Here is a 27432-nt window from a genome sequence, read left to right as displayed (position 1 = left end):
GAGCGTTACTATTGAATAAGTTTTGTTTGATATTGAAATTAGACAATATTGGTCAGGTAATAGAAATTAAACAATCTTAAAATGATAGTTTTCTGTACCCACAATTTATACCGCAAATTTCTGAGAAAATCATACCACAATGTAAGGCCCATTTCAGAAAATGACTTCAACGTTCCTAGTGATGGAGTTTTACATAAATATATTCAAAGAGAACCAAAATTTCTCTACCGAATTATAAAAAGGTCGGACGATAATTAAACAATTACCTACCTGTTGGCGCCATACTTAATTCAGCACATTCCGTCATAGAACGTACTGTTAGTTAGTTTCCAGTATGCGATCGGATATCTGTAGTAATATATCTATCTAATACTTATGCCCAGTATACATTGATGACGTGTCCTGTAACCAGCTTTGGCCAATTCACTTAAAGTAAGAGCCGCTCGGCTGTTTCTAATTTACTTTCACAATTTCATTGAGGATCTCGAACAGAGGTTACGTTTTTAAAAATATTATTTATTATAATTTTCTAACAACAATTTATTTCTAAATCATGACTAATTATACATAATAAATACATCCTCCTGATATTTGAAACCTAATTTTCCGAAAAGTTTTTGCGACGCCAAGTTATTATCATTTATTAACAGGGCAACCAAAAATATGCAATATCATATTTTTTGCTGCGCGTCGTGTGGAGACTTGAGTTAGCTATTTATCCATTTCAGAAAATTTAATGAATTTTGGCATCGGTTTGTTAGAGCATATTTTTGCATATTTTGTTCTTTACAGCATATTTTTGCATATTTAGCATTTTACAGCATATTTCCGCATATTTTACTCATAATCGCATATTTTTATTGCATATTCGTTCTTTTCATCTAATTTTTTCATATTTTTTAAAATTTTTAAATAAAGATTCAAATTCTTTTTTTTGGATAAATTAATAAATAGAAAATGTTTTTAATTTTTTTATTAGATTTTTTTTAGAAAATTTTATTTAGAAAATAAAAGTTTAAATAAAATGTTTTTAATTCTAGCATTCTAGCTGGTGTTTGTAACACCCAAAAATCGGCTCAGAATCACTTTCCCCCAAATAGGGCCCTCGAGCTCATAATTATGTTAAATGTTTCAGGATCTCTACAAAAATCGGCACAACTTAGTTTCGTATTTAAACTTATACGAAACTGCCAATTTTCGTAATGATCGCCCCTCATTGTTTTTCAAATATACAAAAATAAATCAATTTAATGTAAAGCAAAACAATTAAGCTTATATATCATTTCCTAGAAAATTACACAGGCCAACAAAATTTTAAAAAAGTCGAAACCCAGAGACCTAAGTTTACTTTTCTGAATTATTGAGCATCGCTTAATTTGAATCCAATTCTTCATGTTTTTGGCCATATTTAAGACCTTATAAATGCGAGAAGACACCTTCATTTATAAAATCCGTTGTGTGGTCCGAAAGTCCAATCTGTCGACTTTAAGATAAAGGTTGAACAAATTGAGACAAATACGTTTGGCATAGAATAAAGGCAAAATTGAGTTTTTGTAATTTTATGGTTGTTCCAAGCTTTAAACCTTTATTTTTAAGTCGACAGATTGGACATTCAGATGAAGGTGTCTGCCCGCTTTTTTATGAGGTCTCAAATATGGTAAAAAACGGGGATTTCATTTTGAAAATTAGAAGTTTTAAGTGCATATTTTGTATATTTTTAAAGCATATTTTTAGTTTTTAAGTGCATTTTTTATGCGCATAAAACACTTTTTTTAGAGCATATTTTTGGTTGCCCTGTTTATTAATGTGCGTACATCTTCTCCACATTCAATGATTTTTTGTGAAAATGTTTCAATTAATACGGTGGCTAAACCTTGTCCGCGGTAGTCGTCCTTCACGTGAAGAGTGCCCAGAAAACCACATTGACATCTGAATATTTAAATTTAATATATTATAATTCTATCAGAGTTTAGTATCAATAAGTTCTATTATACCTGGTACACCAAGCCACCAACTCATCTGTATCTTTTCTATATAGACCCAAATTGATGTTGTATTTTATCAGAGATTGTAAGAATTCAAGAGAACCATTTTGTCGTGAGTACCACGTATCATTAATCAGGTTAGCATCTGTGACAGATAAGGGTCGAAGCTCTAATGTTTTTGGAATACTGCAAATAATTGTTTTAATATAATATCAAACTATAGTAATACACAATTAGCAAATATCTGAATTATATCGGAGATACCCGACCATATGATTCTCAAATATGAAGTCTAGATTCTGTAATTAATTAACACATTTATAGGCTTTCGAGCAATATTCAGCGTCAAAGTCCCGTCTTTGAACCCGTCTTTGAACCAAAAAACAAATCATGAATTTTATCAATTTGTTTTCTAAATTTCGACCTGTGTTATAAATTTTATAGCAGACACACATACGGACTTAGTAAATTATTCTGATTTACAGAAAGTAAGTGATTTACTTTCTATAAATAAAATTAAAGCGACATTTTTGACGATCGGATATAAATTGGCCATTGCTTTGAGAGAGGTTATGTTTTCAAAATTTATTCAAATCAGTAAAGGGTATCATAAAGTCGATCTTAATCGACTATATTTTCTCACTTATAAAGTAAATAATTTACCTACTTTAATAAATATATAAAGAGAAATACTTACTCAATCTCTTTAGTAGCCATAAAACTTTGATCTCTTTGATATATCTTAAGAGTAGTCATTCTAATATTCATATTCAGCTCTTTCAATGTTTTTTCAACAACAGGAAATAAAATAGCTGGCAGAGCAAAAATTTTATATTTACGACTCCAGTCCCACGATTTTAAAGCCATAGACACCTCGTCAACATTGTATTGTAAAGTGTTAATAAACAATTGATAACTATCCTATAAACAATATGAAAAATTAAACAAAATTGTTTTTAACACCCCAAATAACACTCACCAATACAATAAAGAAACCACTTTCCCCTTTAATTGTCCAGCACATAAACTTTGACATGATCAATGCTGGGATTTAATTCAAACCATTTTATAAAATTCGTTAACGTATAATAACCGTGTGCAGTTTTTGGTATATGTTTGCGATATAAATCGCGTAAATATTTAAGATCATTAACATCATTTAAAATTTGTAATATCGTCATTTTTAATTTTTTTTTAATGGAATTGAGCAAATTTAGATGTTAACAGTTAAACGCTTCAATAATTACTAAAACTTGTTTATTTGCCACTCGACTTTTTACCAGTAGATTTAATTTTTAAATTTATTTCATAATTATCTTATGTACGAAAAGAGAATGTAACTGCAAAAATTAGTGCTTATGCTGTGTAGTGATGGTAATGGAGGTGGCAGCCAATATACTTACATACATATGTATGTATGTATGTACTATGTAGTATGGTATCTCGGGGACTGTTGGAAATAACAAAAAAAATGTTTGGAGCTGGGTGTTTTTGTCGGGTTTGTAGGCGGAAGGGGGGGCAATGGGTAGCCCCTCAAAGTTCATATGTAGAATATCTCTTTTAGATCATGATATATTTGGGTTTAGTTATTTTTGTACCCCACACCACTTAATGGGGAGGGTATATTGGGTTTGTGCTGATGCTTTTAACCAGTGATGCCAGGAGTTTTTTTTCAGAAATCCCTACGCTTATGAGAAAAAATCCCTTTTTTCCCTACACCTACTTCTTATTTTCCCTACATTTTTCCCCACACTACTTTTTCCCAAGTTTTTTTTTTTAAAGAAATACAAAAATAACATAAAAAACTGAAATATATATATATATATATATATATATATATATATTATATAAAAATATTTTATGAATTTATAACATTTTAAAAATTTATTTTATGTGCCCCCAAAATTTCATAAAATTTAATATAATTATTTTAAATAAGGTTTACTTTTGCGGTTACTTTTTGCGGTTTACTTTTCAGAACATCAAATTAATTTTTTCAATCCTGAGTTACTGCATTAAACCCCCGACTACTCCATCTATAAGGAGTCAGAATATATCGCCCTACAGGATTGGCATAATCGAAAAAAGTAGTTTCAAGAAAAATTGATATAAATATTTAATGACATTTAACTATTTTCTTTGATAACTTTTAAACAAATCAAGGGATTTTAAAAATCCAAATTCAGAGAGTTGAGGTTAATATGTATCTCATCTAAATTCAAATTAAATTTTTAGTTGTCTAATATTACAAAAAATCGATTTCACATCGAAAATAATAGACATATTAGAAAGATAATTCAACATCGGTCCATTATTTCACCCAGCCCCCATACAACTGAACCCCCGAATATTGTTTGTAAACCTTGTAATCAAACTACAGGTCGCAATTTTGCAGATAATTCATTGAAATTTGGCACATGATTATCTATGGTACCGGAGACGAAGCCTATTGAAAATCGTTAAAATCGGTTCATTATTTCACCTAGTCCCCATACAACTGCACCCGCCGAATAGGGCTTTAAAGTTCATAATTATGTTTAATATACTCGTATCTCGACAAAAAGCTGCAAAACCAAGTTCAATACTAGCCTTGATGACCCTCATAAATTTTATAATTATAGGGTCTCATTTGACCCTTAAATGTCCGCAATTTTAATCAACAATAAATGGCTTAAGTATATCTGAGGCAAGGTACAATTCAACTTAAATTCTTTATTTATGACAACTAAATCACATTTTATTTATGTAACAGGGTATTATATGGTCGGCCTCGCCCGACTCATTTGTTTAAAAAATTACATACATCCAAAGTTTGATCATGAAAAAAATAACCGAATTTTTGATGTTTTCTTCGAAAAATGTTCATATATTTTTCTTTTTTAGTAAACAGTTTATTCAGGACTATATACAATATTTATATGATCCGCAAAGAGAACCTAATACATAAGCGTGAAAAAAAAATTTGTATATTCCTATAAGCTTCTCAAATATATACAAAGTTTTTTTACTATCACGCATTAAATACCCCTACAGTGGGCAATTAAAAAAAAATCATTTTTCTAGAGAAGTAACAATAATTTATGTAAACTTTTTACAGAATTTTCATTTTATTTTCTTTAAAAAAGTTAAAAATATATACGAATTTTATTAACGATATATAATATACATCACCAGACATAGGCTATCATAATACCAACACTAAATAAGTATTTTTCCCGGCAGTTTTATCTTTTAAGATTTGAAAATTCTTATAAATATCGAACTCATTCATCTTCAGGCCAATTATAATTTTCTAAAGAGGGAAATGTCTTCAGCCAATAACACTGTTCGGTTACTTTGAAATTTAACTTTTCGAAAGTACGACGCGATGGTATATTATCCTTATTAACCAAAGCCATAACATCATCTCCATCTTCGGCTATGCGTCGGGAAGTGGCACGTGTTACTGCGGCTCCCAAGCCTAAACGTTTGTATTCTTCTTTAACTTGTAAAGCTCCCAGGAAACCTCCTTGCAGTCTAGAAGAAAAATGTAATTATTAGTTTTAATTTAATTAATTTTAATTTAAAAAAGTGATTACCTCAAACACCAGGCAACCAGTTCATTTGTAGCTTCAACATAAATACCCATATTTATATTCCAATCAATTAAACGTTTAATTAAAAATAAAGAACCTTCATGACGATTGGGCCACAAGGAATTAATCAGCTCAGCATCTTTAGAAGAAGTAAGAGGTTTTATAATAAAACCTTTCGGGCAACTGGAAACGGATAGGATACAATAAAAAGTTTATTTTTTAATTTAAGTAAAAAAATGGTTGCAAATAAAGCACTTTTTATAATCAAAATTTTTAATAAAGAAATTTTACCTTACATCCAACATTTTAGCCTCTGCATTTGGCAGATAATACATTATGGTCAAACTATCATATTCTAAATGAAGTTTTTTACTTTCCACTGTATTCAATACTGCCGGTCTGTGACATTCTAAAAATGAACTCACTTTAAAGCCTTTCGACCAATCTAAGCTCTTTAAAGCCTCCGTTAAATTATCACAATTGTCTTTATTCAAAGAACCCAAGAACAACTGATAACGATCTATAATCACGTAAAGACCTTCTTCTTTAGTTGACGTAAAGATTCTGAGATTTTTTAATTGTGCATCTTTCTTTTTCCATTTTAAAAAATTATCCAAACAATAATAACCCACACAATAGTTTGGCCAATCACGGCGGTATAAGTCTCTTAAATTTTCTAATTCACTGAGATTTTTTAACTCAAAAAGATCTATCATTTTTAAAATGTATTTCAAAAAATTTATTTCAATTAATAAGCAAAAAAATATTCGCAACTTTCACGCATCCGATTTTCAAACGTACTTGTTCAGTTTAAATTTAATGACTAATTGCACTTTATAGTATTTTTTATTTAACTTAAGAATCTCATTCGGTGTTGCCAACGCACAATTAAGAAATATCGGCATTTTTAAGATAGGGCACATATTTTAGTTTTTTTTAGTTTTTAAACAAATAAATAGATTTATAGCTACGAAGATTTCTTATTTACTTTTCAATCATTAAAGATTAGTATTGACTCTAATTGAGTTTTTCCAATAGGAAAAATTATGTTTATGATGTTCAAAATATGTATAGCTAATACGATATGTAATGGAAATCGAGCGACTTGAAATATAAAGTGGTACATATTTTTTATTTATTTTTTTTTTTTTTAATTTGCATAAAAGTTATAATATTTTCTCACTGCGGCAACACTGTTACTTAGCACAACAAAACTGAAATTTAAGAGTATACGCAAAGTGAACTTTTTGTAACACGTTTTTGTAGTCATATACAACGATTTCACTAAAAGAGGGATTGCCCGACCTAATGATACCATACACTACACAATTATCTATTATTGCTCTATGGTTAACGAGGGCAGACCTTTTAATGTTAGTTATTAGTTAATTAGTTAGTTAGTTATTAGTTAGTTAGTTAGTAGTTAGTTAGTTAGTAGTTAGTTAGTTAGTTAGTTAGTTAGTTAGTTCGTTAGTTTCGTTAGTTAGTTAGTTAGTTAGTTAGTTAGTTAGTTTAGTTAGTTAGTTAGTTAGTTAGTTAGTAGTTAGTTAGTTAGTTAGTTAGTTAGTTGTTAGTTAGTTAGTTCGTTGTTAGTTCGTTCGTTCGTTAGTTCGTTAGTTCGTTCTTGTTAGTCGTTAGTTAGTTCTTTCGTTCGTTCGTTCGTTCGTTAGTTCGTTCGTTATTCGTTCGTCGTTCGTTCGTTCGTTCGTTCGTTTTCGTTCGTTCGTTTCGTTCGTTCGTTCTTTCGTTCGTTCGTTAGTTCGTTTCGTTCGTTCGTTCGTTCGTTCGTTCGTTCGTTCGTTCGTTCGTTCGTTCGTTCGTTCGTTCGTTCTTTGTTCGTTCGTTCGTTCGTTCGTTGTTCGTTCGTTCGTTCTTCGTTCGTTCGTTCGTTCGTTCGTTCGTTCGTTCGTTCGTTCGTTCGTTCGTTCGTTCGTTCGTTCGTTTCGTTCGTTCGTTCGTTCGTTCGTTCGTTCGTTCGTTTCGTTCGTTCGTTCGTTCGTTCGTTCGTTCGTTGTTCGTTCGTTCGTTTTCGTTCGTTCGTTCGTTCGTTTCGTTCGTTCGTTCGTTCGTTCGTTCGTTCGTTCGTTCGTTTCGTTCGTTCGTTCGTTCGTTCGTTCGTTCGTTTCGTTCGTTCGTTCGTTCGTTCGTTCGTTCTTCGTTCGTTCGTTCGTTCGTTCGTTCGTTCGTTGTTCGTTCGTTCTTCGTTTCGTTCGTTCGTTGTTCGTTTCGTTCGTTTTCGTTCGTCGTTCCTCTCGCTCGTTTTCGTTCGTTTCGTTCGTTCGTTCGTTCGTTCGTTCGTTCGTTCGTCCGTTCGTTCGTTCGTCGTTCGTTCGTTCGTTAGTTCGTTCGTTCGTTCGTTCGTTCGTTTCGTTCGTTTGTTCGTTCGTTCGTTAGTTCGTTCGTTCGTTCGTTCGTTCGTTCGTTTCGTTCGTTCGTTCGTTCGTTAGTTCAGTTAGTTGTTTAGTTCGTTCGTCGTTCGTTCGTTCGTTAGTTCGTTAGTTCGTTTCGTTCGTTCGTTCGTTGTTAGTTCGTTTCGTTCGTTCGTTCGTTCGTTTCGTTCGTTCGTTCGTTCGTTCGTTCGTTGTTCGTTCGTTTCGTTCGTTCGTTCGTCGTTCGTTCGTCGTTCGTTCGTTCGTTCGTTCGTTCGTTCGTTCGTTCGTTTCGTTTGTTCGTTCGTTCGTTCGTTTCGTTCGTTCGTTCGTTCGTTCGTTCGTTCGTCGTTCGTTCGTCGTTCGTTCGTTCGTTCGTTGTTCGTTCGTTCGTTAGTTCGTTCGTTCGTTCGTTCGTTTCGTTCCGTTCGTTCGTTCGTTCGTTCGTTTTCGTTCGTTGTTTCGTTCGTTCGTTATTCGTTCGTTCGTTCGTTCGTTCGTTCGTTCGTTTCGTCGTTCGTTCGTTCGTTAGTTCGTTCGTTCGTTCGTTCGTTAGTTTCGTTCGTTCGTTACTTCGTTCGTTCGTGCCCTTTTCCCTTGTTGCCGTTCCCTCTCTCTCTCATCACCAATAATACCGGAGCTAATACAAAGCTTTCTAGCGAAAGAAAAGTTTTTCACGCCTTTTTTACACTCTAACACTGTCTAAAACTTTACCTTCTCATCTGATAACGCCTTCTATCGGTAATAGGGCTTCCATCTGCAAGCTAGTGTTATAATACATTTCGATTTCAATGCAGATCACCATGCCATGGATGGCTTAAAGCCACTTTTTGTCCAAAGAGGCGTAGGTTAGAATTGGTCTTATGAAATATTTCGGGACTATGGTTTTCTGGCTTAGCTTTGACAGTATTTTGAAAAAGGGGGAGCTCATTTTCTTCTTGACTTTACTTTAGTATTCCACTCATTGGGGGATCGGACTCTCCTTGCCTCAGAAGAAATTACAAAAGGCTCCGAGCCGTAATTTTATGGTAAGCTATGTTCTTCACCTGTCTGAGATTGCTTGCTCGCTTCGAGTACATAATGAATGTCAAAGTTATTTTCTGAAGGGAACCATATACATATGCGGAAAAAGGTCAAATATACTTAACATTTATATAATCAGGATTGCTTGCATACTACAAGAAATCTGGGCCTGATTTCAATCATTTATAATTGAGGTATCCATTGGACTGTGGTGCCCTACCCTCTATAGTAATGTAGGGTATAAATAAACTATTGTTCTTTGTAGTAAAATGTAACAAAGGCGAAGATAAGAATATGATGTATTATCGTCATCAAGTCTGGCCATGAGTGAATTGTACAATATAAACTTCTAAAATATGTTTAAATAAAAAATTATTAAAAAAACTTCTCTTTGAAACTTAAATACTAAAAATAAGAGATATTCTTCCAAATAGTGAGTAAAAAGTCTGTTGTTTTTATAGTTTACACGCGGCCAACCCTCATAAACAGAATAAAATATAATTATAAACCAGAGCCGGATAGTGTCAGTGTGACTAGAGTCTTTGTTCGCAATAGACATTAAGTTTTGGTGCCGCCGATATGAAAAACAAATTAATAGAAATACCCGTCAACAAATGGACAAACTTGCGCGATTTATATGTAAAGCGTAAAGATCGAGCTTCTTGTTATAATTTAATACAAACTCTAATCAACTGGAAAAATAAAGAACCAGAATTGGAGCTAAACATTTACTCGCTTAACGGCGATTGGGAGGCAGATGGTACATTTGTTGCCAAGGTAAAAATATTTACAAATTCAGTTAATCTATCAGATATCAAATAATGCGTACTCACTCATTAATTGTACTTATAAATTTTTGCAGTTTTTATATCAAGTATTTTTTAATACATGTGGAGATAATAATGAACGTTTGTTAACTGCTTTAAATTGTTTGGATTCATCGGAATCTTACCTCTTAGCTGGATATCAAGATTATTTGGTGCCAACTGTAGAACAACATTTTATTGACTCTGGTTTAGATAAGGCAGACTGTAAACCTTGTGGTACTTGTTGGTATCATATATCGAAAGATCAGGCTAAACAATTTACAATCGAGTAAGTGTTATGAACAAAAGTAATCAAAATTTATTATTAATGAATAGAAAGAACAAATTGTCATTGTAGCGAATCTGTGTGTGTGTGTGTAGGAAAAGAGAAATATTTTGTATCTTTAAAATTTTAAGTTTATATGTATCTCTTGAATGTGTGCCTTGAATGTATCTCTTAAATGTTGCGTGAAAACAGTGCTACCAATTCGTGTTATTTTTTAAGAAATTCATTTGTTTAAAGAATTTTTCAGAAATAAGTAATTTTATAAGTTTTTTTGGAACATCTACTAAAAATTATACCAGTTACCCAACTAGTTCTAGATTACAGTCTGTGCTCGTTCTCTTTTAGCGCTGAGACCAATGATTTTTAATTAATTGTCTTCTTCTGAACCGGTTCTGAGGAAGCATTATGATGTAGTCACTGGAACGGTTCAGAAACCAGTTCTTTAATCAATGATTCCCGTTCGAATTTATCATTCTCGGAACTAATTCTAATTCTAAGCTTTAGAGCGGTTTTGGTTTATCCAAAATGTAATCCGTCCATAAATAACGGATATACGAGCAACATTTCGAAGTAACCCATTAAAATGCTAGTTCTTAATTGGTTTTTTGGAACTATAGCAGCTATTTCAAAAAATTTCGTCACAAGTATTTTCCTTTGTCCATAACTCCCAGAAAATTGATTTGTTAAGGCCAATTATAAACAAGTATTTCCCGGGAATTTGTTCTCCTTCATTCAGAATAGGCCTGATTGTTTATAACTCTCTCTCTCTAGAACATCGATACTACCACAAAAGGTTGCATATATAAATCTAATAGAACTGACTATAGCCCCCATATAAGGTACACTTCCAAAAATCAATTAAACATAATTAATCAATAATCAACCATATCAAGACAAAATTTAACACAAATTTGTTGTTTCCGGATCGGATCACATTGGACATAAGTTCCATATAAATTCTCCTTCCGAAAATCACTTAATCGTAACTAACTCTAATCTAATAACACTAATATGTTTATTATATATTAAAATCACTCTGCAATACTTTATATGTTTTTACATTTTGAACTAATTTTATTTAACTTTCATTTGCAGTCCTCCCAGTAATATACAATTTAAGGCCCTAGAATTATGCCATGCTGAACAAATAAACAGCATATGGCCGCACCGAGGTCCTGGTTCCATTGAGTTTGTCAAGTTACTAATACGACTAAACGACTCAGTTGGTCTATTCGAAGATAACAATTTGGTGGCCTGGTGTTTAATGTAAATAAATAAAAATTACTAATTAAAAATCGTTTTAATATATTATTTATATACTTATTTATTATAGACTTCCCTTGGGTGCTCTTGGTCTGTTGCAGGTTATGGATACACATAAACGCAAAGGTTTTGGCAACTTGGCTGTACGTTATATGTCCAAATTATTAGCTGAAAAAGATATTGAAGTAACAGCTCCAGTGGTATTTGAAAATGTACCTTCTCGTTCTATGTTCGAAAAATTGGGTTTCAAAGTTATCGATAAAGTGTATTGGGCCGATAAACCGGCAAATAAATGAATACATATTTACAGAATAAAAATCTAATCTACATATTTTTATATGAAAAGATTTACGATTGACTTGCACTATATATCCGATTTAGGTCCTAAAGATTAAACTATATCCTTTTGGAAATTCCGATATATGGATATATTTTAAAACTACGCTAAAAGAACTAAAACTGGGAATAAACACATATCCATGTGAGTCGAAAATTGTAGTTTTTGGCTTTATATATGTATATTATATACTTATTATGAACAAACACAGCAATAAAATTCGGCCTTTTCAAGAGTAAAAATTTAATTTTATTTCTTAAATCTAATTTTACAGTATAAATTATTTGAATACTAAAAGCTATAAATCAAATTTGTTTAAGTCAATCCGCCATTATATCAATATAACGATCAATTTTCAATATTTATGGGAAAACCTATTTTAACCATCAATAAACATATAATTTTTATATACGAGGTAGAGATAATCACAATTTTTGATCTTAATCAAATATTACTTTAAGTAGGAAAATATCGCCTTTATAAAATGACTCATTGCCAGGGACAATGGGGCTTAACTGAACATTTCTGAGTTGTACACTGTAGTTGCATATTTTAATTGTTAATTCAAAAATTTTAAAATACATTAAATAAATAATGTATTAAAACAATAAATACGATTGAAGAATGTATGGCAATTGAATTTTTGCCAGATTTCTCAACCGTTTCCAGTTTGACACGTACCAAACTCCTGTATTCCGTATATTGATCACTCATCTCAATCTTAGTACACAAATCATTCTGAATTAATTTTAAAATTTCACTTGCATTTCCTTCTCCACCTTCAATGCGACGTACAGCTCGTTGTTCCAAATATAAAGGTAAACCCATTTTAGTAAGCTCCTCAATGTGGTGTAATTCTATATATAGCAATTGTTGTTTTTTGTATTCATTACATTTTCTAAATACATCGAAATATTTTTCAGCATTTGTTTTAACGCTACTTTCTCGTGTTTCCTTTAGATAACATTCAAATATTTCATTAGCTGGGGAAGTGTTTGCCACTTTTTCAACATCAAAACTATAGATATTTTTGATTTGATTCTTAGAGTATTTGTCTAAAATATCAAAACAATGATCGAAATTGTTTGCTAAAAGAAAGAAGAAGAAATTGTAAATAATTAAATTTTTATTTTAATGTCGGTTTTAAAAATGTATTCTTTTACCAGATGTCGTCACAAAAATGGAAAATAATAAAATAATAATTTTAATTTGATCGGCCCTTCTCTCCATGTTTTTACTTGTCAAAGATGTTAATGAAACTGAGTATTAGAGTCGCGAAATTAAAATATCAGCAACAAATTTATATACAAACATACATACATATTAATTCCCTGATAACATTTGAAACTGCCTTTAACCTTTCTATACCCGCATACCGTGTGTGAGACTCAATATTAACAGTAACAGTTGTGGTTATTTTAAATGGTTTTAATAAATAACCGTTATCCCTAAATCCCACAAATTGTACGCGGTATGTTTTACAGTTTCTGGTGTGGGCATGGAAAGGTTAATAATATATTTATTACTTTACAGTAATATCTCTTCAGTTTTTACATATCGCTCATTTACTACAATACTGATATAACTAAAAATACGAGTTCTATGAACTGAATATTCAAAAATATGCGTCGTTTTTTTCCAAAAATATCCATTAATTTCAAAATATATTGGGTTTATTGTTAACTGTTTGTGTACTGGACCGATTTCAAAAAAAAGATCAACCAATTAAGGTAATATTTGGCTATTTCCTTACATGATATGTCTATAATCCGTACTGCATTAACAGTACAAGAAAGAACTTCTACAGGATAGTATCCCCTTAGGACCTTAAGTTCCTTTAAGATATCTACTCTGTATCGAGCTTGGGTTTCGACTGCCTCCCGGATTAGTCGGTCATTTAGCTGAATCTGGCGTTTTAGGGGGCATTATACTACAACATCTAATCGACGCTGTAGTAGTAGGGTCTACGGAGATTATTAATCCTTTTACCAGACACGCAGGGCATGCTTTATTTTCAGACATTTTATGCAGCCAGGCATAAAAGAATAATCAGTATGAGGACATACGTTGTTGGATTTTAGAAGATTGTGGACTGACACTCTTTATTACGACAGACAAGTGCCCAGTGAGGGGCAACGGACGCATACTCTACATCCTTATAAAGATGTAGAAAGTGGTGTTGTATACTAACCGCGCCAACGAGAGGAACAGACGCTAGTATACAAGGGAGGGGCAGTTCTTAGTTGTGACAATGTTAAGGAAACTATTATTTATGGTTAATATAAAGCGATCAAATTTGGAAATGAGAATAGATGACATAATGATGAAATGTCATCTATTGACCCTCTGTCAGCTCATTGTCCAAATTCTCGTTCTCCCAGAATGACCGAATGATTGGCAGTATTATCCCGGCGCTCGTATATGGTTCGGACTTCAAAAGCTCAGCAGAAATTCCGTCAATACTGGAGATTTGTTCCTCTTAAGACTGCCAATTGAATCCGCGATCTCAACTATGGTGGGACATGTAGAGACGATATGTGGGTTATCCATGTGCGACTCACATATGGATAACCCACATGTAATTTTGCACTACGAGCTCTATTAAGTTCAAATTTATATTCTTCCTTTGTTCGATTGCCTGCCAGGTTTTATCACAGATCCACTCCTTGCGTTGATGATTCCTCCGAGAATTAGAGTTCCATAAACAGTGACTTCACCATATTCCATTCCATTAGCTCACCCTCTTGACAAGTACTAGCAGCATTTCCCAAGGCTTCGGAATATGAAGCGGCAATTACAGTTTCCTTCAGCCTATGTACAGACTGACTAAGTAGATAACAGTTTATATAGCGAACCGCTTAATATAAGAACGCCAGCCGCTCCAGCTAGGAGAACAGACGCTGCAGTCGCCTCTCACAATTCGACAATGCTTAACGGGTGTCAATAACATCGCCCAGGGACCACCACGTGAAGTTTTGTGAGTCGACTTGGAGTATCATTGATAAGGATCACACTGGATTCACCATGTAGTACCAGTCAGTAGCTTTCCCTTATTATAACACACCCAGACCCCAAAATATAATATTTTAAAATTTTTCTGAGATTTTATTTACAAATTTGTAAACGATAAAATTATAAATTTTCGATTTTATTTTAAAAGAAAACATATGTAATTAGTTTTCGCTATCAACCTAAAATTAACGAAAAAGCTGAGATCTGAGAAAAAAAATGTTAAAAATCAACTTAGATGATTGTCCTCTAAAAAAGAGGTTAGTTAATAGTTTTCGAATTAATAGCGGGTTCTACGCAAAATCTCATCCGACCGCAGAAAAAGTAAAATTTTTTAAAATACTTTTACGAAATTTTTTCTTTAAAATTCCGTTTATTTTGAGCAAACTGAAAATTTTATTTTTTATTTATTATTGACATTTATTTTTTGTTGTGGTAGAATTTAATTTAGAAGCAAAATTACATTTTTTTGTATTGAAAATTCAAACAAATAAAATTATATGAATTTTTATAAAACTCTGTATGTCTGGTGAAAATTTTAAATGCTCAAATACATGTACCATGATGTAATAAGTGCATCCTGACATGTACATTATATTATTCTCTTTCTGCAGGCGAGTTCAAAGAGTATTTCTTTGTTATACCCAATTTAATAAATAAAGTTTTAAAATTGTTTAATTAAAAAAGCTATTAAAACGGTAAATACGATTGAAGCATGTGTAGCAGTTGATTTTTTGCCAGATTTTCCAAATGATGTCAATTTGGCATGTACAAAACTTCTATATTGTGTATATTGATCACTCAGTTCAATCTTTTCAGTCAAATCATTTTCAATGTATTTCAAAATTTCCCTCACTTGTTCATGTCCCATTCCTCCTCCAGCATTTATGCGACTTCGTACATGTTGTTCCAAATACAAAGGTAAACCCATTTTTTTAAGCTCCTCAATATGGTGCAATTCCAAATTAGATAATTGTTGTTTTTTGTATTCATTGCATTTTAATAAGATATCGAAGTAGTTTTCATCAATTGTTTTAACTTCTTTTTGTCGGGTTTCCTTTAGGTAACATTCAAATATCTTATTAGCTGGGGAAGTATTTGCCACTTTTTCAAGAGTAAAATTATAAATATTTTTGATTTGATTCTCATTATAGTTATCTAAAACATCAAAACAATGTTTGAATGATTTATTTGCTGAAAGAGATACAAGATATATGTAGTTATTTACATTTCGAGATTAATTTTTATATGTAAATATTCTTAAAGTAAGGAGATACGGCTATAAGTTAAATGATAAGTACAGATTTCATGTATATTGTTTATGAAATATTTTTTATATTGAAATTCCGATTTTATTTAAATCGTATAATGAATTTTCAACATTTGGTCCCTGCTGTTTTTTACTCGCTTTTTTATTTCGAAGGATTATTCTTACCACATGCAATAACAATGATTGGAAATATTTGGAAAATAATATTAATTAATTTCATGTTGTTACTTGTCAATGTTTTAATTAAAACTAATCTTAAAAGACAAAAAGACATAAAGAAAATCTTAAAAAGACACATAATTAAAGTACAAGCAATTTATTTATAAATTTCATGATAAAAACTGTGGTTTACACCATGATACATTATGTTATATATAGAATCACTTATATTATTTATGCATTTGAAAAAAAATATTTGAAATTTTATTGAATTAATATTAAATAACAGCAATTTTAAAATTTTCCATATTTTAATCTAACTATCTATCTATCTATCTATCTATCTATCTATCTATCTATCTATCTATCTATCTATCTATATCTATCTATCTATCTATCTATCTATCTATCTATCTATTTATCTATCTATCTATCTATCTATCTATCCATCTATCTATCTATCTATCTATCTATCGATTTATCTTTCTATATATATATATATATATATATATATATATATATATATATATACATATATGCAGATGAAGAAGTTGGTATTAACGAAATTTTGTATTTTTTTAGTCCTCTATGTTTCTTTATTTAAAAGTTACAGCAGGGTTAAAGGTTGTAAACATAATACAATTTGAAAAAAATTGGTGGACGTAATCGAAATATTACCTATTTCTACTAAATTTAGTAGAAAATGAAGTAAAAATTCAGATTTTGTAAATTTACGAATTACTTAACTTTAGGTTAAGATACATATCTCGAATAAGAAACAAAATATAACAGATTTAAAATCATTATTTTAAACTCGACAGATTGGACTTTCAGATGATAGGTATAACAAATTTTATAAATAAAGGTGGATATCTGGAAAACCTGATGTGTGAAGGATAAAATCTGAATAAAGTTTCGGATCCAATGCTGCTAAATCCTTGTTATCGTTAAAAATGTTAGTTCTGCCAACTGTTATCCATAATCCATAATACCGATAAGATATTATTACTGATATAGGTCTAAATACCTTACGTTACTTCTTCACCTTTTCGAAAGGATTTCTTATTTTAATAAGGAAACTTATTTATAAACTTATTTCAAACATTAAAAACAATTCCCTTTAATATTAATCCACCACACTGTTAACATTTTACAAACAACATTTAACCGCAAAACCACGTTGCTCGAACATTCCACTGTATTATAAAATTAATTGATCTGGTAACACTTTGCTCTGTTATTTTGCTCGCATACGAAAATTAAACAAAACAAATGTCAAATAAATGAAAAAATGAAAAAAAATCAAGTGTCACAAAATAATTTTTCATTGAGAACAGATTCTCTTCCCGTTAGTCGTCAGTCAGAATTGAAATCTTCCAGCTGAGAAGGCTGAAGATTCGTTTGTGCACCAAGTCGGTTTATATAAAGAAATAATAAATTTAGAGGAATTTTTAAACAAGTGTTTTGGAACATAATGGCCACTATCAGATTATTACAATCGCAGGTAAGTTGGCCTTTTCTCATGTGGAATGTGTTTAAATAAAAACGCATTGATAAAATTAGCAAATTTTTGTTTTATCCAAAGTGTGTGCCGTGATAATTATGTGCAATTTTTTTTTAATTTGTTGGTATTTTTGTCATAAATCTATATTTGGTTTAATAAATAACATAAAGTTAATATTGACAACAAATGACCAAAAGAAAATATTTTGATTTTTGGAAAACAATTTCAGTCCGGTTGTGCAATAAAATGGCCAAAAGGAAAATTTGTGTTTGCATAAAAACGATTCTAACCTCAAATGACTGTTACCTAACCAAATATTCGGTCGTCCATTAATGCAAAGACAATAGACTTTTCGTTTTGTTTCTGCTTCTTTTACATCTTTATAGGCTACTGCTGTTTATATATTGGGGGTGGCGGTGCAAGTTTTGAGTTTTAGAATTTAGAGCCTTAAGATTTTGTTATCTGATTAGGATTAATGTTGGTTATGCGTTTTATAAATATCGCGTCTGGAGAATAATAAAAAAATGATAATAGCAGCAAATAAATAAAATAATAAATCATGTTGTTATAGGTAAGACCCCTTGCAAAATTCCCGAAACAACAACATGACAAAATTCCTATATTGCGTTTAATCATTGGAACTTTATCAGCATTTATTTTGTTATGTATAAATTTTGTTTTTGTTATTTTTAATGCAGTCATTTATTTGTTTGGATTCTTTCGGTTGCCAAAATATAGTATTTTTAAAATATCTAATTAAACGAAAGTGATTTTATTTAATTATACATATATTTATAATGGCGAATTTCTTTAAATTTAACTCTTAGCAACACTTGTTTTAAAAATTCTGCATTCATTTTACAAAAGAAAACAATTTGATTACCGGCACTTGATTGTTTACTGTATTTTGATAATTGCTAATGATGTTATTAATGATAATTATGTTGTTTACTTGGTTGTAATATTAAGTAAGTTATTAATATCAGAGTTGATTTAAGGTTCTTTTCGGCATGAGATTCGAAGAGTTTTGTTGTTATTGCTGTGAATAATAGAGCGAGCATTGAACTTTGATCACACTGAACAAAATAAACTTGTTATTTATTGATTTTGTTGCTGTATCTTTAATTTTTTTTGTATAGGTATTAACGAAATCTAAATTTAGAACTTTTAAAACATAATGTTTAGAATATTAAAATTATTTTTTATTAACTTTTTATTAATATGTTAATGAACACTTTTTGTATGTAATTGAATAGGTATTTCTTTTAATTTTTTTCTCTTTATTTGCTCTTTACCCTTGTCTATACTTAATAAATAAATCAAAATTTAGTTTTTATAGTTAAAAATTGCATCATTCTGCAAATATCCAATTTTTCTGATTTGAGCACTATGTAGTATAAACTCAAAATCAGCAAAGAAAGCGTTACAAATGTTAGGTGTCCTCGGCTCTAAATTATACACGAAATCTTGTCTGTTTTTGATACTTGAACGGATCAATTATTGTAAACAATATCATTAATTTATGAATCAGTCCTGATAAAGAATTCCATTCCGATTGGAAGTCGAACTATTTATAGATATTATATATATTTTGTTTCTTCAGCAAAAGTAAAGCGAAACCACTTTTAATAATTTTCATTCGGAATTAACATAATATTTACAAACATATTCAATTATACACCTTATGGGATAATCATTACACTTGATTTTAGAAAAAAATTATTTTAAAAGAAATAAGAAAGTGTAGTCGGGAGTGGCGAAGCCTATGGTACAGTGAAATAACTCCCAAACGAAATATCTTCCAACGGGTAAAATGAAATAACACTCAAAACATTTTCCATACGAATAGGGACTTATTTCATATGAAATTACTCCCAATTTATTGGAATTTATTTTATTTTTTATGAAACAACTCCCAATAAAATTTTTAGTTGGGAATTATTTCAATTGGTTGAAAAATTAGGAGTTATTTCATAGGTATTGGGAGTAATTTCATTTTTGCACATTTTGTTGAAATTGGAAGTTATTTAATTCTTGTTTGGAGTTATTTCATTCTTATTGTGATTAATTTCATTTTTCTAAGTTTGGTGAATAATGCGGTTTGGATTTTCTTAAATAAGTGTCTTGGACAACCGGCCTTCGGCCGCCAGCAAGGATTTTAAACTCTGGGGTATTTCCAACACCGGCTTCGCTCATTTTAACCTGTCTTTGCACATCATGTATTTTATGTCATTATGATTATGAACATTGTGATACTTTTTAATGTATCATAATTCTATGGCCACTAATGTCCATGAGCATAGTGATATAAGTTACATGGAATACAAATAGTCCATTTATGAAAAAAAGGCTTAATTTAGCGAAGCCGGTTTTCGAAATACTCCAGAGTTTAAAACCCTTGCGCCCGGCCGAAGGCCGGCTGTCCACCACACTTTCTTAAGGAGTTGGGAGTTTTTTCACTTCAGTAGGAATTATTTCATTGGAAGTTATTTTACACAAATAAATTCTTCGGCTTTTGAATTATTTCATATATTTTGGGCTTTGTTTCATTCGGAGCTATTTTGTTTCATTGGGAGCTATTTTTGGGATTAAATTTTTAGAAGGCCCAAACTCCCAATTGTTGGGAATTATTTCATTTTACACTTAAGGAGTTATTTTATTTTTAAAGCTAATTTTTGGAGGAAATGGAGCTATTTCATTTTCTATATGGGGAGTTATTTCACTGTGCCGAAGCATACGCCACGGATATTAAATATGATTTATTTTTCAAAATTAAGAATTTATTTTGAATTATACCTTGGTGCCGATATAGATATTTAAGGCATATATTAACGAAAAACACATTTTCTGAAACAGGCTTCATATGTGGACCAGAGTGAAATAATGAACCAATTTTAACCATTTTCAATAGTATTCATCTTTGCACGTGTTCGTGCAAATCGGCTCAGAATAGGTCCATCACAAACGCTAATAACCACCCCACTATAGTGATGCAGGGTATAAAAATTCAGTCATAAGACTATAAACATTTATAAAAAGTATATAACAACCAGTTAATCACTTTATGCACATTTTTCAAAACAAGATAATAAAAATTAAACTACGTTGATAGAAATATATACATATCTAAGTTTCATTATATGTATTTTTAAATGTCCGTTAGGTTTAAATGATGGGTACATAATTAGTTCAATAGTAGGTTAATTTCCAATTTTTGTAAATATGTACTTCCTAAAATTTGACAAACTGTTTAATTTTTTTTTATTAATTTCTTATCTCACATCATTATACATGAATCAATTGCTAAATACAAAGGTCAAGTAAAATGCCCGCTTACTCTAGTGTTAATTCTCATGCAAATATAATTGAAGCAATTAAAACAAACAAACATTTCGCACATATAATGAAATTTGTTACAATAAATTCTAATACGTAAAAATGAAAGCATGTGATAACTTTGTTATCAATTGATAGACAGAAGCAGCTAATTTTCTTTCAAGTAGAAATTGTATTACTAGTAATTTAAGCGAGAAAACTTACACTCATGAAAAATTATGAATGCTATAGATTTATTTAAAATTTAAAACATAATTTTGTTTAAAAAAAATCAATGGAATATAAGATATATGTACGTGTTAGGGCAACAAATAGGGTTCTACAGAATTGATATTTATCAAAATGGCTGAGTAGAAGTTTCGGTTTTGGACTAAAAAAATAAAGATTTCTTTGGATTCGGCTTCTTCATTAGGTTGCAAATTTCACCAAACCCTATTGTTCAATTCACAATCGATATTGTATCGTTGTATGTCATAAAAAAAATCAAATAAAATTTTTTGAAACAAAACCAACGAAAATAATAAAAAAAATTACAACACACTACTATACAATTGTACAACACCGATTGTAAATTGGACGTATGTATGTATATTCACTATTTAACAAAATAAAAATTGTATATTACTGAACATTTTTCATGAGTGTAATTCAAATGTAATAATAAACAACAACAATATTTAAACAATTTAAAACATAAATTTGTTTATTAGTTGTGTTCTAATAATATTTATTTACAGACACATTATGTAATAAGTTATTGCATTTCTATTTCATTAAAAAAATTATATTGCAAATATATTTGAAAGTTATCGTAACTTAAAATTTTCAGGACCGCAAAAAAGTATTTAAAAAAACTGATTATACAGTTAAAAACCCATTCATATGTTTGCTTATCTTCCAATTATTTGGTGTAGTATTTTTAAGGTGCGCAACAAATTCCCCCAGATTATTTGAAGGCTAAATAAATAAAAAATAAAATTCGCAATTGGGAGAACAACTTATAAGTTATATATTTTTTATTTAGTATATATGTATGTATAAACAATGCATACATACATATGTATACATTCATATATGTATGTATATCTGGATATAATAAATTCAATTTCTTTCTACTACAGATGTTTTGTTATTTTTTAAATTTTACTCAATTTAAACACTTCTCAATTGAATGACGACCTAAATTTTGATTGTTTTTCTTATAATTATGTGTGGACTCTATGACAGTTTCTGAAATTGAATCAAATACTCAATATCTGATAAGATCAAAAACTAAAACTTTTAAAAATTATAAAAACTAAAAGAAAGGTAGTTAATAGATTATGCTATTTAAAATCCAACTTAGGGCAAATCACATATGGAGAAATCTATTAATTGGTCTATGGTCTAGTCTTTTTTAAAGTCTACAGACTAGTCTATTAAAAATTATTCAAATAAGTCAATCGAATGTTAGTTAATAGCAAAGTCAGAGTCAATTACAATTTATTACGATTGCAAAATAAAACCAGAAACCCATGATACCATTATTCGGTAGAAATACCCCAATGAAATACATTTCTCTTACATATTCGAAAAATATATATTGATTGTTATCAATTATCTGGCATCATAAATTAGCTTCCTTAAATCAAAAAAATGACGTAGAAACACAATCGGCAATACCAGTATTTTTAAGGTTCAATGACAATCACATCTACTTAAAGGTTTTTTTTTTTAAAACATAGCAAAAACAATTTCCACTGCCAGACAAATATAGTCACAGTCCAACAGCCATGTGACTTAATATGTATATTAGTTGTTTTTTTTTTAAACAAATTTTTTTTAACAAATATTTACCTTTAGAATTTCACCATCAGTACATAGTGTTGTTAGTGTTTTTCCAGAACTGATAAGACTTAAACATACATATATTTATGCACATTGATATAAAGTTGTCACAGACTACCACGGCATTCTAAAATTAATACCGCTTTAAGCAAAAAAAAAAAAAAAAAAAAAAAACAAGGTCATGTGTGCCTGAATGAATGAAAGTGTGAGTGAACTGGCAGAAGATTTTGTAAAGAAGCTATAACGGCTTGATTAAATTATGTATTTGTTGTTAGCTTATTAGCGTAATTAACAAGTTTGTCAATCACTCTTATCTTCCATTCTCTGTCGCTGTTTAGCAATTTAAATTGATACGTTTTCATTTGTTTCTATATTTTGTCTTTATGCTGTTGTTGTTTTAGGTTCGCAAAGCCGGACAATATGGTTTTGATGTACAAGCTCGTCAATTCCATGCTTCCTGCTATACCGCTTCTAAAGTAGCTTTGTCCAAATTCGATTCCGATGTATTTTTGCCTTATGACAAGTTGGCCAAAACTTTGGATGTTGTCAAGGATCGTTTGAACCGTCCTTTGACCTTGTCCGAGAAGATTTTGTACTCTCACTTGGATGATCCCAAAAACCAAGAAATCGTTCGTGGCACCTCTTACTTGCGTTTGCGCCCCGATCGCGTTGCTATGCAAGATGCCACCGCTCAAATGGCTCTTTTGCAATTCATTTCCTCCGGCTTGAAGAAGGTAGCTGTGCCCTCCACCGTGCACTGCGATCACTTGATCGAAGCTCAAGTTGGTGGTGTTAAGGATTTGGCTCGCGCCAAGGACTTGAACAGCGAAGTCTACAAATTCTTGGCCAGTGCTTGCGCCAAATACGGTTTGGGTTTCTGGAAGCCAGGCAGTGGTATTATCCATCAAATCATTTTGGAAAACTATGCCTTCCCCGGTTTGTTGATGATCGGTACTGATTCCCACACTCCCAACGGTGGTGGTCTTGGCGGTTTGTGCATTGGTGTCGGTGGTGCTGATGCCGTTGATGTAATGGCCAACATCCCCTGGGAATTGAAGTGTCCCAAGGTTATTGGTGTCAAATTGACTGGCAAGATTAGCGGTTGGACTTCCCCCAAGGATGTTATCTTGAAGGTAGCTGACATCTTGACCGTCAAGGGTGGTACAGGTGCCATCATTGAATACCACGGCAACGGTGTAGACTCGATTTCTTGCACTGGTATGGCTACTATTTGCAACATGGGTGCTGAAATTGGCGCCACCACTTCAGTGTTCCCCTTCAATGAACGTATGGCTGCTTACTTGAAATCCACTGGTCGCTCCGGCATCGCTGATGAAGCCAAGAAATTCCAATCTAAGATCTTGTCAGCCGACAACAATTGCCAATACGATGATGTCATCGAAATTGACTTGAACACTTTGGAACCCCATGTCAACGGTCCCTTCACTCCCGATTTGGCCCATCCCATCAGCAAGTTGGGTGAAAACTCCAAGAAGAACGGTTATCCTTTGGACATTAAGGTCGGTTTGATCGGTTCCTGCACCAACTCTTCCTACGAAGATATGGGTCGTTGCGCCAGCATTGCCAAGAACGCCATGAAACATGGTCTCAAATCCAAGATTCCCTTCAATGTAACTCCCGGTTCTGAACAGATCCGTGCCACCATTGAACGTGACGGCATCTCTGAAGTTTTCAGCAAATTCGGTGGTACCGTCTTGGCTAACGCCTGTGGTCCCTGCATTGGTCAATGGGATCGTAAGGACATCAAGAAGGGCGACAAGAACACCATTGTCACCTCCTACAACCGTAACTTTACCGGCCGTAATGATGCCAACCCTGCCACTCATGCCTTCGTTACTAGGTGAGAAACGAATACATTATATTAAAAGTTTTCAATGCCTCTAAAAAATGTTTTTATATGATTATAAATAACTAAATGCTCTTTTGTAGCCCTGAATTGGTAACAGCTCTTTCCATTGCTGGTCGCTTGGATTTCAACCCTCTTACCGATGAATTGACTGGTGCTGATGGCAAGAAATTCAAATTGGATTCTCCCTACGGTGATGAATTACCCTCCAAGGGCTTCGACCCCGGCATGGACACCTATGATGCTCCTCCAGCTGTAAGTAGTGAATAACGCAAATGTGGAAATCAATATATTCTATAATAGTGTCCTATTTCTGATTGTAGAACGGTGAGAACGTTAAGGTTGATGTCGATCCCAAGAGTCAACGTTTGCAATTGTTGTCTCCCTTCGACAAGTGGGACGGCAAAGATTATACCGATTTGACTGTCCTCATCAAGGTCAAGGGTAAGTGTACCACTGATCACATTTCTGCCGCTGGTCCCTGGTTGAAATACCGTGGCCATTTGGACAATATCTCCAACAACATGTTCATTGGTGCTACCAACTACGAAAACAATGAAATGAACAAGATCAAGAACCAACGTACCGGTGAATGGGGTGGTGTACCCGACGTTGCCCGTGACTACAAGGCCAACAACATTAGATGGGTTGCCGTTGGTGATGACAACTACGGTGAGGGTTCATCTCGCGAACATGCCGCCTTGGAACCCCGTCACTTGGGTGGCCGTGCCATCATTGTCAAATCCTTTGCCCGTATCCACGAAACCAACTTGAAGAAACAAGGTCTATTGCCTTTGACCTTCGCCAACCCTGCCGATTACGATAAGGTAAATACAGACTTTCCCATTATGTATTTGGATTGGTAAATAACAATTGGTACACGTGTTTTTGGTATAATTTTAGGTTCAACCCACTAGCAAAATCTCGTTGTTGGGTCTTGCCAACTTGGCACCTGGCAAACAAGTCGATTGTGAAATCAAGAACGGCGACAAGGTTGAAAAGATCAAGTTGAATCACACCATGAACGAACAACAAATTGAATGGTTCAGAGCCGGTAGTGCCCTCAACCGCATGAAGGAAATTTCTGGCAACTAAATCTAAAATCCAACACTGCATGTCTGATTTTTTCCTAATTTATGATGACTTTTTTTGTTTGTCTTGCTTTTCCCGCCAGTTTAATTTTAGGTCTATAAATAATTTAGTCATTTTGTTCACTGGTTCAATTTACTTGAAGTAACACTGAATAGTTGAATGGATGAATGAATGAATATACAATTATTTTGTAATATTGTTGTTTCAATTTATGTTTAAAAAACAAAGATCGAAATTCGATACACATATTTATATATATTTACGATATTGTATTTTTAAATGATATACCATTTCTTATTGTTAATTATTGTAAAAAATGCAACAATTAAGAGGAAAGAAAAAACAAAACATAAAACAGATGGCGAAACACTCATTACACGATATACCATATATACTTAATTAAAATTTTTATTTAATAAAGAAAAAAAAAATGATGAATTTAATTCAGTGAAAAATTAAAAAAAGCGAAACACCAAATATAGTTAATTTATTTCAAAATTTTAATATGTAGTTGCCAGGACAATAAGCGAGTGAAATAATTAAGAAAAAAATGTAATATTTTCAATTTGCTATTTAATACTACGTCGTTCACAAATACGATTATTTACGATTACGCAAGATGATGTTGATGATCTATTATTACTTAATACACGCATATTTATTATATAAATAGTTCGGATGATGTGATTCAATATTAAATTCATTTAAATGAAAAAAAATGATTGTTTTCTTATTTATGATTCAGTTCTTTGTAGTAAGTATAACTTGAATAATTTAACTGGATGTTTTTCAAACGAACATTTATGCATTAGATTGCTCAAACAAATCCTAAGATAATTTCTGTGAAAACGGTTCAAAATTTCATATAGCCCCCATAAAAAATTGTCGAACTCCCGGAAAATAGATTTATTGTTAATAGTTTTAGGTTAAGAAGGATAATGCACCAATCATTCCCTTCGTAGTGTGTGAAGATCCAAAGATATGGAAACAAATCACTGGAAGGTAACCAAATTAAAATAAGTAGAAAGGAGAGAGGAATAACAAACAGGTCATTCCCAAGGGGTTTCAACCTGGAAGTTTTGCCGAATCGATTCCCTAAGAAAGAATTGTGAGAGAATCTAAGTCTCCCTATAAAACCTAGTCGAAGAAAAAACTAATTCCCCTGATAAAACCTATTTGACTGCGAGGGCTGAGTCCCGCACTTTAATTAATTAATTCCAGCCATTTTGACCTGAGATTCTAGGACAGTGGCAAATTATATGCTCAATCGCCTTTAGTTCATCGGCATTTTCGCATTTCCTGCAATAGTTCAGTATATTACTGTCCTACTTTCTGACAAGGGCACTAATTGAGCAATGCCAATCAATATCCCTGCCAAAATCCTTAGAATGTGCCTATCCAGTCCTTTAAGTGTCTTGGTAGCCCTCACATCAAGTGTTGGCCATAAGGCCATTGATATTTTGCAAACTAATCCAGGATTGGTTGATGATGTTACGCATTCTCACGAAAATAAACTTATGATAATGACAGATGGGTGGTCTAAAATTGAGATATATAAGATTAAGACTATCAATTCCCTTATCATTCATGTTAAGGTTCGAACCTAATCCGCATGTACATTGCAGTGCGCCAGCACCCAACATAAGGTCCTCTTCCGAAAATCAATTATACGTAGTAGAATCGTAAGAAAAAGAAGAAGCAACTCCACTTCGTTTCAATAATTT

General features: G+C 32.0%; 5 protein-coding genes across 5 annotated transcripts; 2 read left to right on the top strand and 3 right to left on the bottom strand.

Moving 5' to 3' along the window:
- Window positions 1-519: 519 nt before the first annotated feature.
- LOC119599875 lies at window positions 520-6370 on the bottom strand. Its single transcript, XM_037949797.1, is given in 9 exon segments — window positions 520-636; window positions 1795-1929; window positions 1995-2171; window positions 2683-2906; window positions 2965-2995; window positions 2997-3169; window positions 5252-5501; window positions 5564-5743; window positions 5852-6370. Coding segments are annotated over 9 exon segments (1674 nt in total). The 5' UTR covers window positions 6277-6370; the 3' UTR covers window positions 520-557.
- A 3058-nt stretch (window positions 6371-9428) lies between these two features.
- LOC119599892 lies at window positions 9429-11625 on the top strand. The gene is made up of 4 exons (XM_037949819.1): window positions 9429-9729; window positions 9815-10047; window positions 11140-11310; window positions 11378-11625. The coding sequence occupies exons 1-4, from the start codon at window positions 9532-9534 to the stop codon at window positions 11601-11603; spliced, it is 828 nt and encodes a 275-aa protein (XP_037805747.1). The 5' UTR covers window positions 9429-9531; the 3' UTR covers window positions 11604-11625.
- A 238-nt stretch (window positions 11626-11863) lies between these two features.
- On the bottom strand, window positions 11864-12927 carry LOC119599893. The gene is made up of 2 exons (XM_037949820.1): window positions 12808-12927; window positions 11864-12732 (listed from the first exon to the last, which is right to left on the bottom strand). Exons 1-2 carry the CDS (start codon window positions 12872-12874, stop codon window positions 12218-12220), a joined length of 582 nt encoding a protein of 193 aa, XP_037805748.1. The 5' UTR covers window positions 12875-12927; the 3' UTR covers window positions 11864-12217.
- Window positions 12928-14835: 1908 nt separating this feature from the next.
- Window positions 14836-16168, bottom strand: LOC119599897. Its single transcript, XM_037949827.1, has 2 exons — window positions 16089-16168; window positions 14836-15847 (listed from the first exon to the last, which is right to left on the bottom strand). The coding sequence occupies exons 1-2, from the start codon at window positions 16141-16143 to the stop codon at window positions 15318-15320; spliced, it is 585 nt and encodes a 194-aa protein (XP_037805755.1). The 5' UTR covers window positions 16144-16168; the 3' UTR covers window positions 14836-15317.
- Window positions 16169-17277: 1109 nt separating this feature from the next.
- On the top strand, window positions 17278-26427 carry LOC119599896 (probable aconitate hydratase, mitochondrial). Its single transcript, XM_037949826.1, has 5 exons — window positions 17278-17586; window positions 23151-24610; window positions 24700-24871; window positions 24940-25443; window positions 25520-26427. Exons 1-5 carry the CDS (start codon window positions 17557-17559, stop codon window positions 25709-25711), a joined length of 2358 nt encoding a protein of 785 aa, XP_037805754.1. The 5' UTR covers window positions 17278-17556; the 3' UTR covers window positions 25712-26427.
- Window positions 26428-27432: the final 1005 nt, after the last annotated feature.

The sequence above is a fragment of the Lucilia sericata genome, unplaced genomic scaffold, assembly GCF_015586225.1.
Source record: "Lucilia sericata isolate MDLA Ls3-8-SP2 unplaced genomic scaffold, ASM1558622v1 Contig000095F_arrow, whole genome shotgun sequence".
In the NCBI taxonomy this organism is placed as follows: Eukaryota; Metazoa; Arthropoda; class Insecta; order Diptera; family Calliphoridae; genus Lucilia; species Lucilia sericata.
Note: the sequence above shows the minus strand (reverse complement) of the source record. Positions and strands in the feature narration are given on the sequence as shown.

Excerpts from the sequence above, each read along its gene's own strand:
- LOC119599896 (XM_037949826.1), top strand. The coding sequence starts at position 17,557 with ATGGCCACTATCAGATTATTACAATCGCAG. Across the intron at positions 24,611-24,699 it reads ACTCATGCCTTCGTTACTAG|CCCTGAATTGGTAACAGCTC; the intron begins GTGAGAAACGAA and ends GCTCTTTTGTAG. Across the intron at positions 25,444-25,519 it reads ACCCTGCCGATTACGATAAG|GTTCAACCCACTAGCAAAAT; the intron begins GTAAATACAGAC and ends GTATAATTTTAG.
- LOC119599892 (XM_037949819.1), top strand. The coding sequence starts at position 9,532 with ATGAAAAACAAATTAATAGAAATACCCGTCAACAAATGGACAAACTTG. Across the intron at positions 9,730-9,814 it reads ATGGTACATTTGTTGCCAAG|TTTTTATATCAAGTATTTTT; the intron begins GTAAAAATATTT and ends AAATTTTTGCAG. Across the intron at positions 10,048-11,139 it reads GCTAAACAATTTACAATCGA|TCCTCCCAGTAATATACAAT; the intron begins GTAAGTGTTATG and ends TTTCATTTGCAG.
- LOC119599893 (XM_037949820.1), bottom strand. The coding sequence starts at position 12,874 with ATGGAGAGAAGGGCCGATCAAATTAAAATTATTATTTTATTATTTTCC. Across the intron at positions 12,733-12,807 it reads CATTTTTGTGACGACATCTG|CAAACAATTTCGATCATTGT; the intron begins GTAAAAGAATAC and ends TCTTTCTTTTAG.
- LOC119599897 (XM_037949827.1), bottom strand. The coding sequence starts at position 16,143 with ATGAAATTAATTAATATTATTTTCCAAATATTTCCAATCATTGTTATT. Across the intron at positions 15,848-16,088 it reads AATCATTGTTATTGCATGTG|CAAATAAATCATTCAAACAT; the intron begins GTAAGAATAATC and ends TATCTCTTTCAG.